Source organism: Cuculus canorus, chromosome 1 (genome assembly GCF_017976375.1).
Source record: "Cuculus canorus isolate bCucCan1 chromosome 1, bCucCan1.pri, whole genome shotgun sequence".
Classification (NCBI taxonomy): Eukaryota; Metazoa; Chordata; class Aves; order Cuculiformes; family Cuculidae; genus Cuculus; species Cuculus canorus.
Window position 1 is genome coordinate 117,718,527 of NC_071401.1, and position 14,344 is coordinate 117,732,870.

The following is a 14,344-nucleotide window of genomic DNA, read 5'->3' on the forward strand; positions in this document are numbered from 1 at the left end:
GACTTTTACTGTCTTATGCAGTTTGGGAGGATTTGAGAGGCGTAGTTTATAGAATAGAAATTTTATAGATGTGACATATGTTAGATTGCTGCATATATTGGGTGGGTGAATTTTTGGCATCAGAGTGACACAGATAAAAAGATGGAATATAGACTCCTGTTTCTCATGAATAAGTCTAGCTAAGAGGTAGGCATGGGATAATCATTATATAGCTTTCCTATATCCCTTTTTTAACTTTGTCCTACACCCTTTCTTGTGCCTCTAAGGTTTTTTCCCCTCCTTTGTTGTTTGTATAGAAGTGTATAAGATAGCAGCAGGTACCCTTTTTTCACCATTTTCTTTTTATTTTTGAGATCTTTCATGTGGCACACTAAAAGTTAGACATTAAATGGCTTTCTATGAAGAGACTCATAGCATGACTCTAAAATTACAGTTAGATCTCTAAAATCTACCAAATCGTCAGCTCAGTCTAACTTTTCCTTTCTCTCCCCTTAAGTTTTCAATCAACTTGTTTCTTATTTTCATCCCCAAACATGTTTGTTGTTCTTGTACTGTTGCAGCCACTATTATTGTTTCAGGATTGAATGTGACAGAGGAAAGGAGCCTGTGATGTTTGGCCACCTGTGAAAACATGTAACACAAAACAGTAGAATTCTATATAATTTAGTTTAAAAAATTTGCTCTTTAACATTATTAATAGAGACTCCTCTGTGGAGCAAAGCTATTTTTCTTCATTATTTTCCTTTTCTCCAGTTTTGTTTATATGTTTCCATGAGCTGAAATCTCTGTGTAGATGTCAGTTCTTTATTTCAATCTTGCCATGATTTTCCCAACTGGTTTGATCTTGTCCAGAGATTCTAGTGGTCCCTAGACCACAATTCAAAAAACACTGCTTGGAAAATATTTAGTCTTAAGTTCTTGCTTTGTGCTTTTAATGGAGTTAGAGAATTGACGGGTCTAAATTCATCAGATTAAATTTTTTGGGGAACCAGACTCCTCCATATGAAGAGTCTTAGCTGATGCGACTTAAAGTAGAGCAGAACAGCTCTTGAGGACCATATATTTGTACAAAAATCAGCAAAATACTTAAATTCCTTTCAAAATCCTCCAGTGTCTTGTCCAGCTTGTGTTTTTCTGCCTGACAGAGGCATGTAAATCCAGCTTGCAAAATCCGTGAAACCCTTGCACATTCGGGTAAGAAGCAGATATGCTGACTGTTGATCTTTATCTGCAGTTCAGACTTGTCTGCATCATTACCCTCTGATTCTCTGTGGCAGACCAGTCCAGTTCCATAAAAGCATTTCACCTGCTCAGGTTTTGTGGGAAGGGATAACTCTCCACAGAGACAACAGTCCATGGGGAGCTGTTAGAGTTAGTTTTAGGCTTATGGTTTATTTTAGGATTAGGATTAAGGTTAGAGTTGGCCCTGCAGGGAGTTGACCTAGACCCCAGTCTTTGTCCTTTTCTTGTAGCCAGTCTGATGGAATAAAAATACCTCTAGGTCAGGAATCCTAGGCAGTGCTCTTCATATTTTTCTTTTGCTTTCTTGCAAAGGGACATAAACAGATAGGTTTTTATCACCCATAAGGTCAAACCTTAAAGAAATAGAACACACCAACTTGAGCTATTGATCAAAGTTAAAGTAATAGCTCTAGATAAGTTGTTCCTGCTGTGAAGGAAGCAGAAAAACTTCTTTGGAGTCTTTTTATCTCTAGGCATGCATTAATTTGTACATGTTCCAAAATGTATCTTCTAGCTATTACTTTAAAAAACACAACATATTAGCAAATCTTCATCTATGCTTCAGTAATTCTTCAGAAAGGATCTGCAACTGCTTTGCTACAGTTCTCTGGATAACTACATTTCCTGCTACACGAGAATACTTTTTGAAAAAAGTTACTGTACCATATTGCTGTACATGACTATTAACTGCTCAGAATCTATTTTTAAAAGCAAATATTTGTTATAAAAAATTGAAATTGATCATTAAGAATATTTTGTGTCTAGAACTTATTATTTAATTTATTATTTATATAAAGTCTCCCTTGTAAAGTCAGCTAATATGGGTTCTCAAAACACTCTTACAGCATGTGTGAATAAATGTTAAGATTACTCTAGACAGAGTTTCTAAAGCTCAATAGAAGCCCGTGTTTCACTTAGAAATGTCCATGAATTATCCACAATACATCTGTTCAGCATACCAATCTTTATAAGTATTTCGCTTAAAAAAGAAAAGAAAACCCTAGAAATAAAAGCAATTGCTTACGTAAGCAATTTCAAAGTTAAATATTGTCTTAGAAGTACTATAGATGGAAAACAGTTGCTTGGTACTTCATGATTAGACCATTGAGGTTAATTAGCGAGCTGCTCAGGTTTTGCAGGAGCCAAGAAACAATGAGAGGTAATCCAAAGTTTGGATTGAATTATTCTGTCTCTTGTAGAGACTTGCAAATGGAGTTTACAAATTTCCAACAGTGCAGGGAACGGTATGTTTTTTTTTCTTTAGAAAACTGCTGTTTGGAAACAATTTAATCAATACATTACAAAGCTATGATATAGTCATGAGCTACCAAGTTATCCTTGGTAAGTGATCCTTCATAAGTCAAGGATTGGATGTTTAAATGCCCACTTCTGGGATTCTCATTTTGCTCTGTGTTTAGTCTCTAAGTTAGGGCCCATTTTCCAGGCCTACGGTCCCTTTGACTCATGTCCTGTGGATCTCTCTTGCTGACGAAAAAACGCTCTGTGTTAAGAGAGATTCACTATGTTAAGTACTTAAAGCATATGAAAAATCTCTCTGTAGGTGACATGCATGGGACAGATGATTCCCTATAGGTCATGGAGAAGGCACAAGGAGGGTGCTGTTGACTGGGTAGATATGTTCTACCTGTCAGGGTGCTTTGGCAGAGAGGGCCAAAGCGGTTCCTACAGGGAGGCACTGAGCTGTTGCTGCCAGCCTGAAACCAAGAGAGCCGAGAAGCAGCTTGCTGGGATAGTGTGTGCTGAGAGGAGGGAAATAAAAGAGTCTGCTCCTAGCTCTGCCCTTGGTGTAAGATCCTAGCTGTGTCTAGTATTTGCCCTTTAACTCTCTTTTCTGCCTCATCTGGCTGGTGTCTTCTCTGTAACAATTTTAGGTTTGTGACTGTCTTTCAACAGCTCTTTACCTAGAGCTTTTAACTGGAAGTGTAAGTTTCATCTGACCTGCAGAGTTAGAAAATGCCTTGTCTTGCCTGTCCATCGCTGTTAGCCAAGTATTGAAGGGTGGGAGAGGTTTAAGCAGAGGAGTCTGGCTTGGATTTTTTTCTTCCATCTTCATCTATTTTCATAGCCCTGTGTTTGGTTCCCAACACAGCCATGATGAAAAGAAATCACGAGATAACTACAGTACAGACTGGTGTTGTGTTGACATTACTGTGAAACGATAAGGAAGAGACACTGCACAAAATCTTTTCATTACTTCATATATTTGCTATTAACATATACTCAAGCAGTTGGATATTTGCCTTGGCTGAGCTCCTGTCCTGGAAGATGCCCTGTGTTTCACCACTGCCCGATCTGTCACTGTTAGTGGGCCTAAGAGACATTGAATTGGAGGTTTGTGTTCTTATGAATCAAAAATGTGCAAATAAATAGTAATGTCCTTTAGTCAACCCCTGCTTATCAGGTTGCTTCTGACCTCACCTGAACTGCTTTCTTTGCCAGAACTGAAACTGCACGTGAGAGGAGACAGACTTAAAATAGTGGTGCATTAAATCAGACGCTAATGGTATGTGGTATGTGTGCAATGAATTATGAAAAGATCAGTAAATTATGTTTTCAGTGAGACGTTATGCGGTTAAAACAAAGAACATCTCAGTGTTTCCAGAGCAAGAAATGAGGTCTTTTTACTCTTCTCTAGGAGGCGAGTGGCACCACAAGAATTGTATTGGCTGTTTGCTTGCTCCAGGCTCTGAAAGAACGGTTGGCTTGCAAAATTTTCATCTCTTCTATTTTATTCCCCAGTTATGAATTCCATGTGAAACCTAGAAACCCGCTTGGTGAAGGTCCAAGTAGCAATGTCGTGACATTCAGTACTGAATCAGGTAAGAACTTCCAAAGGTCTGACCACTGTTTACAGTGCTCTGATATCTATGTTTGTGGGATATATGAAAGGTTCTCTTGCTTCATTTTGCATGATTGGTTTTGCTCTTTAGCGTCTTTTTACTACTTACTTTTAGACTGTCTTTTTACTACTAAGCATGTTATAGTAGTACCTGGCAGGTCAGCCTGAGATCAGGCCTATATCATGTGAGGATATATGATGTCCAGACTGCAGGCAAAAAAGCCCAGAATCACAGAGAGTTTTGGCTGGTGGTCATTATGAAGAAACTAAGTTTATACTTAGAGAAGACTCAGTCTTTTAAGATTAAAATTCCTGACCTTTTTATAACTGTCAAACTCATTGATGACTTCTGGATGGGGAGCAGAAGATTCTTCTTTGGGCTGGTGTGTTTATGGGCATTTTTTCTACCTGTTCAAATGAGGCAGTTGTGTATTAGCAATGTCTTTTGGATGAAATAAGGATTGAGTAATGGCAGTTGGAAAAAGTCGATGTCCTGGCATGTCCTCTTCCACCCTGTTTACTCTCCTGTAAAGCTGTTGGAGAGGTGTATACAAGCCTATTTTGACCATTGGTGACTTCCCAAGTTAAGTCCTATCTGACTCAGAGGTGAGAATCAGAGAGTGCCTTTGCTTTTCTATTCTAGTTCCCCATGAGTCTAATTACTAGAGTTGACTTGTTGACATTGTACAAGCAAGATACATTTTGTGTAGAAGTGTTTATTGCTTGATAGTACTTGAGGACCACATAATGCACAAAATGTTTTTTTGCTTTTTTAAAAGGACTTTCTCAATCTGTGTTTTGAGCCAGGTGTAATAATAGTCCTCGTCTAGCGCTGTCACTGATGGGTGAGAGTTTTGGCTGAGAAAGGGATTAGTCAGGGAGAAATTCAGCCTGTGCCACACATTTAAAAATGGTGAATACAGTCTTTGTAATCTTAGATTGTTAACACTGCAAAAATATTTATGCCAAGTGCAGTTTTCATGAATGACAAGGCTCATGTTCAGTGTCCTATTTAGCTTGGACAAATTAAGCAGTCATTTGTCTTCTTTCTTAATTGTGCACATCCATTTCTCACTAGTGGTCTTTTATAGCCAAGTTCTGTGTGGCAGGTATTACAGAGACATCCTTTTTATTATTTAGGTTTTGAAATTTTAAAAAAGATGTGGTAGGGTTTTGCTGATTACTGGATTAAACTTGTTTTTACTAGAATTGTGTTTGACTGGTTTTGTACCATAAGTAAAACTTTTAAAAGTTCACTGGTACTATTTTCACTTAAGTAATGTATTTCTTCTAATTTAATTTAATACAAAAATGAATTGTGCTTCCAAAACACTCTGTTTCACAAATTATAGCGTGTCAATTGTAGAAAATCACTTATGAATGCTTTTCCATCAAAATATAGGGAAAGTTCATTTTCCAGTGTCTGATTGAATGTTTGTTTTCTTTCCCCAGCGGACCCAAGAGTGAGTGAGCCAATTTCAAGTAAGCCTTTCATGTATAGTATAGTGTCTTCTGATCAGGAATTTTTTCAGAAGTGAGATAGCATAACTTTACAAGGGGGGTGGCTGTACTGCACCAGTTAAGTGAGTTATGGAATCAAACAGCATTCACACATGATTTCATTCCTTCCACCCACGCCCCTGGTAAAGGAATTCATGCCAGGCTGCTTGTTTACCTGAGTGGAACGCAATCAGCACGATGTGGTGCTCCCATTGCAGCTGGGATGGCTTCAAACCAATGTACACAAATGAGCAAAGGACAGCCTCATATTTTCTCAGCCTTGTCATTAAAGAAAAGAAAGCTCTGTAAAGCGATTAAGCTAGTTCACACATGTTAAGTGAGTTAACAGAGCACGACTTGGAGGACACTATTTATCTACCATTGTGTTTTAGAAAAATTTTCTGCTTCTGGTGGCTTGATCCATCTCTGCTTTAGGCCACTTAGAAGACTCTTGCTGTGGGAGATGGGAGGTGTACCGAGCTTTTGAAGAACAGCTGAGATTGTTCAAGCAAACTGGGCTGCTTTTTGCACTTGTAATGGACTTCGACAAACACCGAGACACTATTTTTTTCCACATAATCCATGACACATGATTTTTATGTACATATATTTAGACCACATACTGTTTGCTGCAAGTTGACTGTCCTGACATGGACCCCCTGAAAAACAGTGACTGTATTATGCACTTTGTAAACAAGAGTTTCACCAACACACAAACATTGTCCCCCTACCAAGGTCCTACGATGAGCTTGTTCCAAACTGGCACCACACACAGAGTAGAAGTCGTTTACAGTATCAATCATATCTGTACCCTTTGGTCCTTCCCTGAAATATTTTTCATGTTCAAAATGCAGGTGTTATGGTGCATTCTGGTCCATTAAGGTTTCCAATTCTATTTTTTTCTAATATATTTGTTGTACACAATTTTGTACGCAGCATCATCCTTCAGCCTCTCTCTTCCTCTCCTGCAGTGGGAAAGGATGCTATCTGGACCGAAATCCCATTCAATTCGGATACCTACTCAGAATGCAAAGGGAAACAATATGTAAAGAGGACTTGGTATAAGAAGTTTGTAGGTGTGCAGCTGTGTAATTCTTTGAGATACAAGATATACCTCAGTGATTCACTTACAGGTAAGAGACATTCAAGCCCGTGTTGTTCACATTATACACTTCTGAAGATACATTTGTTCCAGAAGTAAGAGATTTAACAAGATAGGCTCTGCTAAGTGTGATTAGGTATGTTTAATCAGTCCATAGCCAGATTTATCATAAACATAAATCTGCTTGTGCTCAGTAATCACTGATGTGCTTGATACTGAATTTTCAGACTCAAGAGTTACTCCTTTTCAGTGATCATCTGATTCACAGTACCTGAAATATCCTGGGGGTTATGCAGAAGATTGATAAGGATCAGGTCTCTGTTAGTGAGTGGCAAATAATGTAAATGTACCGAATTTGGATTTAAAGTGTAGCCTAGATAGCTCTTAATTAGAGGATTAGAACCTAATTTTAGACCACAATTGGACAAGTCATTCCCACACCATTTGATAAGCATATCGTTACTTTGCTACTTTGAGGCTTATAGACACAACATTTAAACTTCTTATAATCCACTCCAATCTCCTGTACGATCTTTTATGAGAGGTACATGGACAACTCTATCACAATAGCGTCAGTACAGCATCCAGAACACAGAGGGTACAATACAACTTTGCATAGGAAATGTCTCCGAGTGCCAGTTAGGCAGCATGTTCATCACATTCAATTCAGTTAACTAGGAGAAGCTGTGGCTGAAAGAATCAACTTTCACAACCACAGCTGTCCCATTGCAGAGTGCAGCACCTCACAGGAGCGGGGGTATGTTCTCCGTGTGTAAGAACAGAAAGAGAAAAGAGCAGGGCAGTGTAGGGCAGACCAGGCCGATATAATTTTAAACTGCCTGGCCTTGTACCCGGCACCATTCTTCCATGAACAGACAAGGAAGGAAAGCCCTATCATTAATAGTAAGTACAATACCTCATACATAAATAATATCTTGGCATTATGTGAATAAAAAAGACTGTTTTGAACAGAGGTATCTTTCATTCAGCTGTTGCTGTACTAACCAGCTGCGATCAAATGACAAACACTGGCAATGAGGCATAGAGTATCGCAAAACCAGCCAGTAGAGGAAATAGCAGTGCTAATTTAGCAAGACTAGTCTTCAGCCCTAAATCAAGTGAATTAACACTGCAGTGAAAGATACTTAAGTCTTAGAAGAAAAGTTTAGTATATCAGGAGCCCATTTTCCTATTTTCATTCGATCGTTTTTGTTCTTGCTGGAAGATTGGTGATTTAACTTGGCTGGAGAAAGATGATGGTAGCCACATTGTATTCATTAGACTTACTAAGCCTAGTTCTTGCACTTGAATTGTTACAACCAGTGCTGACCAGTTGTCACAATATTTGAAAAAAAACTGAAATATTTAAGAAGGAAAGCTGCTTTTCCCATTTCTAAAGCAAGACTCTCATGGCACAGGCCTCTGTGTGAGTGAGAAAATTTCCAATTTGAAGCCAATTCTGTTTTGATGAGTTTCCCTGTCACACCTTGTCTCATCATGCCAGTGACGCCAGCAGAAGCGTCTCAGCTAGCTGTGCTGAGGTCTGAGTTCCACCTTATGCCAAAAATATCTTCCAAAGCTTTGCTGTTTGAGCAGCTTATTGATCTTGAAATTTGGGTGTTTGGGCACATTGACAAATGCTGTTGTATAAAGCAGCCAACAATCATATCTTTGTGTGCTGATTTTCAGCATAAATTTATACTGCTAGTGTTGCAGAATTCGCAGTGTGTAAAAAAAAGATAGCATCTAATTTTCTTAAGACCACCCATAAGGGAACACTGGGGGTGGGGGGGAAATGAATTTACTTTGTAAAAGAATTGCTATCCCCAAAAGAGAAAGATGAATCCAATTATTTGTTAACTAAGTATTTTTAAGCATGTTCCTTTATTATGGAAAAATTGGTCAGTAAGAATTTAATATTTACTCAGAATGCTGCTAATTTTTATATAACAATTGTTTGAATTATGCATAGGTTATACTGTGGGCCGAACGACTGTGTGTGTGTCTGAAGGTTACTGTTCCTGTGTTAGCCATAAAAATATGTTTTCTTTTGTCTCTCATGAAGAAAATCTGATCTACGTTACACATGCCAGGACTGTTCTATAAACCAGCATCTACTGCTGACTTCATTTAACAGTTCTCCAGAGCAGTCATTGTAGGCATTCCAGAAAAGCAGGCCACCTTAAAAAAAAAGTATTTATTGAGGGGAGGAAAAAAATAAATTCTAAGTGTGACCTTCAAGAGCCATGGAAAAAAAAAGAAAGTGCTATTTTGGGCAGCCTGAAAGTTCTTAATTTCAGACAAAAAAATTGCTGAGAGGAACTCCCTCTGACCAGTTCTCCAGTGGAAAAAAACATGCCTGCAGCCAAAACTAGATAGTAATAAATAAAAAGAACTGCATGCAGTGAGACCGTCACCTGGAGGTGAGAATTTTTGGCAAGGTATTGATCAGATCACAAAAATATGAGAAAGGCAGAGTTGATTGGTAGGCTGCTCTGTTATGAATTGCACTGCAGGGAGCAGTATTACAAGGCATCTCACCACTTCTCAAATGGTCTCATTGGCACAGATTCAAGGCTACAAGACACCCAGCATCTAAAAAGTAGCTGGACTTTCTGCTTAGCTTATACCTGAGTATTAAGCCTATTTCCAAATGCTCTCACCTTTCCTTTCAACCTCACAATCCAAAGTTGAACACATTAAGAACAAGTGCTGTGAAAGAAGTTTAGAAAAAATGCTAAGTTTATCTGAAAAGGTTTCCTGCCAAGGCCTGGGAAGAGAAGGTATCATGCTTTTATCCATCTTCTGAACTGAATTTTACTAATGTCTTGCAAATCAAATTAGTAAGTAAGAACATCTCTCTGCCAAAACTCCTTCACTGTGAGTCCTCTTGTTAACAGGATAAGCACAGCCCATAATCTCAGCACACACCGCATGGGGCACTTGAGACTTTGTTTTCTACTCAGTTGCAGTCAAGTGTCCTGCTAAGCAATTCGGCAAATAAATACAGGGCACACTTCATGCTCTGAGCAAGCAGTTTCTGTATCGAGGTCATCTATTTGTTAAAGGATATCACTTCTGCATACATGTCGTAAAAATATGATGATTTGTAGAACAGGCCTTGGCTGTGTTACAAGGTGGTCTATAAAAACACCTTTGAAGGTACTTGGAGGTTCTTGTTAGGGAAGCAAACCTGTCTTCTGTTAAAATCACTTGCAAAACTTACCTCATTTTCATACAATTAGGATGAGGTTCTAGGTAATAACAGAATTTCACTTATCATATGAAATGTAAGGAAGGGAAAAATGCATTCAGGTATAGATTTTGGCCAGGAATGGAGCAGTTTTGTTCACAGCCATGAGCACTGTACTTGGAGTATGCACATAACATTTCAATTGCAGCTACAGATCGTGGGAGGAAAAGATTCGTAGCATTCACAATGCGGGGAGAACTCATGATGGGGAGAGAAGAGCGAAGGCAGGGGGAGAAGAAGAGCAAAGGGGTGGAGAAGAGCGAAGGCGGGGAGAAGAAGAGAGATGGGGGAGAGAAGAAGAGCGAAGCAGGGTAGAAGATTGATGGGGGAGAAGAAGGGCGAAGGGGGGAGAAGAAGAGCAATGGGAGTGAGAAGAAGAGCGAAGGGGCAAAAAGAAGAATGAAGGGGGGGAGAAGAAGAGCGATAAGGGGAGAAGAGCGAAGGGGGGAGAAGAAGAGCAAAGGTGGGAGGAGAAGAGCGATGGGGGCAGAAGAAGTGCGATGGGGGGTTGGAATTATATGATCTTTAAGGTCTCTTCCAACCCTAACTGTTCTATGATTCTATGATTCACCTTGGCTTCCTCACAGAATAAAGAGCACAGCCCATTGCTGCTGGTGGATTTTGGAAATAACTCTCACTAAAATGGATATGGATTTTCAACTTTGCTGCTTCTTTGCTTTCAGGAAAATTTTATAACATTGGAGACCAAAGGGGCCATGGAGAAGATCACTGCCAATTTGTAGACTCGTTCTTAGACGGAAGGACAGGACAGCAAGAAGATCTACCAGTCAAAGATGGTAATTCCTTTTGCCTGTTTCTGTAGCAAACCTTGGCATTTCCTTAGTTTGTGTGTTGCTTTTTCCTGTCAGTGGATTCAGCACCCCCTGCTGGGGTGGGCAATGGAAAGGGACTACTGGCTTTGAAGGCAGAAGAGAGTTGAGAGGTTTTTAAAGATGAACGACTTATTAAAACAAAGCTGTGACTCGGGTTCTGTTAGGTAGCAAACAGCCTCTCTCCTGTTTAAAACATTCCAACAGACTATTCACAGTTGGTATTAACATATTTAAACCCAACCACAAATTTGAGTTTGCAGAGAGGCATGAAGTGTTTTGTTCAAGCTATCGAGGTTGGTTTAAAGAGCAGTAAATCATCAGTTGGGCATTGAACATCTTTGTTTAATGCTAATGAGACACTAAAAAGTTATTACTGGAAAATGTAATTCATGCTGCAGTAATTTTGTGTGCACTAATTTGAACCAGGTGCCTGGAATTCCAAACTGGTCTAAGTGGGCATGGGACTGGATGTCCTACACACAGCTGTGACCTGCCTGGCTATTTTTCATAAATTGCTGAGGCTCGAGAGTAAGAAAACTGTACTTCTGTCAGCTGAACTCCCGCCTTGCTTGTTTGCAGCAATGCCAGCATGAGGTATCCCATTCCCTTGTGGGGTAGGAATGCAAGCTGTATTGATACAGGCGTGCATCCCGAGTGTGTCATGGAATATTTTACTGAGGAAATATCAAAATGGTTTTCAGGGCAATATCAGTGTGTTGATCAAACCTACTTGTGTGCAGTGCTTCATTTATAAAACACCTTACAGAAGTACAGAAGTGCATTGAGGTAGGTGCGGGAGATTAAAGTGAAGTACCGAAACCTTTCACAAGGTTTTCTGAAAATAAAGTACGTGAACAATCTGAAAGGTGTTTGCCTCTGTTATCTCCTTCCTTCTTTTTTCAAGAAGGCTTTGCTTTTCGTTCCCCAGTGTTGCCCATCTGTAAAGTTATTTTCTTTATATAGGGCATTGTATGAATGCAATTTGATGTTGACAGGGCAGCAGACCTCTCGGCTGTTATCACTCTTTCAAAAAGTTTACATAAAAAGCTCACTACCCCAGCTTAAAAGACAGTTAAAACCAATTTGATTTCAGCAACTGGATTTAACTGAGTGGATTCATGAGATACATTCATTTTTAGTTAAATAAAAAAAAATCTAAACAAAAAAAACCAAACCAACCCAACCAAAAAAAATATCCCCCCCTTTCATGTATCTTGTATTTCTAATAAATTAACTGAACAGAGGGAAACGGATTGTCCATTGCTGCTCAGTTCCTTCCTAACTGGCAAGCTGAGTTCTGTTCAAACCAGAATCAACTACATGCGTTTGACCCAAAGCGCAGGGAGGGCATCAGGCCTGCTTTTGTGCATTAGTTGCAGAACAATATTTTGCATATGCCCATGCATATCTGTGTGCATGCTTCAGCCATACATACATTTCTGATGGCCAGGTTGGATTCAGCAGTAATTGCTCACTTGAATTTTTAACTTAGTGTGAATTGTTGGAAGAGGAAGTGTGTATAGTGCCATACAGAATATAATTAAAGCAGTAGGTATGATTTTTTCTTTAGGGTGGGAAGATAATGTGAAATATCTCCAACTGTCAAAGTTTTATTTAGGTTCACTGGTGTATTAATGCTGCTGTAGTGGGGAGTATTTAATCATTGCAACTTTGGAAGGAGAAGCAGCCTCCTGTTTAGAGAAGACCCCAGCAGCAGCCAGAGGCAGGGAAAGAGTGGGCACTGGCTTCGTCCTGCCAGCACCGTCCATGAGTGGGTTCTGGCACCACAAGTCCCAAGGAGAGGCAGGCTTCACCTCTCCTGCTCTGGGCTGCAGCAATCTCAAGCGCTTCTGCTTTTGATTGAGCTGGATGGACAAATGCCAGCTATTTCAGAGTGCTATCAGTGCAGGAGCAGTAGACCAACTTGTTTGTGTCAGATGGGTTAGCAGCACAGTGACTAGTTTAGCTGTTATTAAATTGTGAACAAACTGCACAGGGAAACCAAAGGAAAGTAGTTTCTGAGGGCTTCATGCAAACAATTCTCTGTTCTCTCTTCCAGGCTTTTTCAGGGCAGTGCGTCAGGAACCTGTCAAATTTGGAAAAATAGGTGGGGAGACCCACATTAATTATGTTCGCTGGTATGAGTGTGGAACATCAATACCTGGGAAATGGTAGATGCAACATGAACTTGGTGACAAGGCCCAGCACTTACCAACCCCGCCAACTGCCCAAGGCAGGCACAAAGATGGAAATGTTTATGGTTTGCCTGGCACTTAAATAAGTTTGCTGATGTGCAAAGGTTTATGCAAGTCTAATGCCAATACTGCATTAATGGTGTAATAGCGTAGGCTGCTTATTGTAGTTACCCAGTTTTACAAATTTGTTTTTAGACTACAAAAAATCCCAAACAGGCTAGGGACATGTTGTAGGATAATGTATAGGGAAGCTGGCTCCCTATCCTTGAGGTATGGTTTATATGGTATTTTAAAAGATGCAGTGTGTGTATTATTTATCACAATGTTGTAATAAATGTTTAAGGCACGGGTACGGCAGAGCTGGTCATGGAATGCATTAGTTTTTAAATATTCACTGGTTGTCCTATAACCTAGGTGCCATAAACTACCTGTCCAGATAGATCTGTAATGTCTCTCTGGTCATAAATTATAGAAAAGACCTTAAAAATTTTAATATCCTGCAACCAGTTAGCTTGAAGCATTTTCTTCTTACACGTACAAACAGTTCATACTCCTGCCAAAACGCTGAGGTAGGTTGCTATACATGCAGCTTTTTTCCAATGTTTGTTTTCAAATGCTTGAGCTCCAGCAAAGCAGAATGTTCAGCCTTTTGCTGCAGAGTTAGAGCCACCGCCCGTGAACTTGGCAGTGGCTGGTCGGTGGGTTTGGTTTCCCCCATTAAAGCAGACAGGTACACGTGTCCATGGAACAAAAACTGCCTTCCACAGCTGTCGCTTTCCATGACCACGTAGTTTTCAGAGACTGAGACTGGTTCAAAAGCTAAATGTATACAGAATGCAGGGGGGACTTGGAAAGATAAATGAAACAGGAAAAAAAACAAAAAGCTACTTATAACAGCATAATCAGATTTACTTTACATTTAAAAAAAAAATGGTTTAAATTATTGTTCACTGGGGACAAAGGGGAAATTGTGATAAATGAACTTTAAAACTGCTTTACAGCAATTCTGATTAAAACTTCTCCCAAAGCTACTTGTTGTACTGCTTGAACATTTATGACCTAAATAAAGAGATGTAGGTTTTTTTAAAAGGTGTTATTCATTACATTACTAATGTATTGAAATATGAACAGGAACACCCATATATATATATTAGAAATAGTCATTTATAGAAAATGCCTTATAAAGTACATTGCAGGTACACTGTACTCCTAATAAAATATTTTTTAATCAAATGCTTTTCTTAAGTGTTTTACATGAAAACAAATGTTAGTTTCTGTGGCAAACGCTATTATTTCAGGAGGCAGTTTGTTCTGAAACAGGCACACATGAAAGTGTGATGAACTGCTGTGTTAAGTCTG

General features: G+C 39.3%; 1 protein-coding gene across 41 annotated transcripts in view; it reads left to right on the top strand.

The window, feature by feature from the left end:
* The window catches only part of ABI3BP (ABI family member 3 binding protein), a 152,181-nt gene extending 138,313 nt beyond the window's left edge, over nt 1-13,868 (top strand). For all 41 annotated transcript variants that reach the window (XM_054056979.1, XM_054056987.1, XM_054056981.1 and 38 more), the window contains 5 exons: nt 4,003-4,082; nt 5,555-5,584; nt 6,574-6,735; nt 10,641-10,754; nt 12,850-13,868. In XM_054056979.1, the coding sequence (XP_053912954.1) occupies nt 4,003-4,082; nt 5,555-5,584; nt 6,574-6,735; nt 10,641-10,754; nt 12,850-12,965 (502 nt within the window). In that variant the 3' untranslated portion in view covers nt 12,966-13,868. The remainder of the gene's footprint in view (nt 1-4,002; nt 4,083-5,554; nt 5,585-6,573; nt 6,736-10,640; nt 10,755-12,849) is intronic.
* Nucleotides 13,869-14,344: the final 476 nt, after the last annotated feature.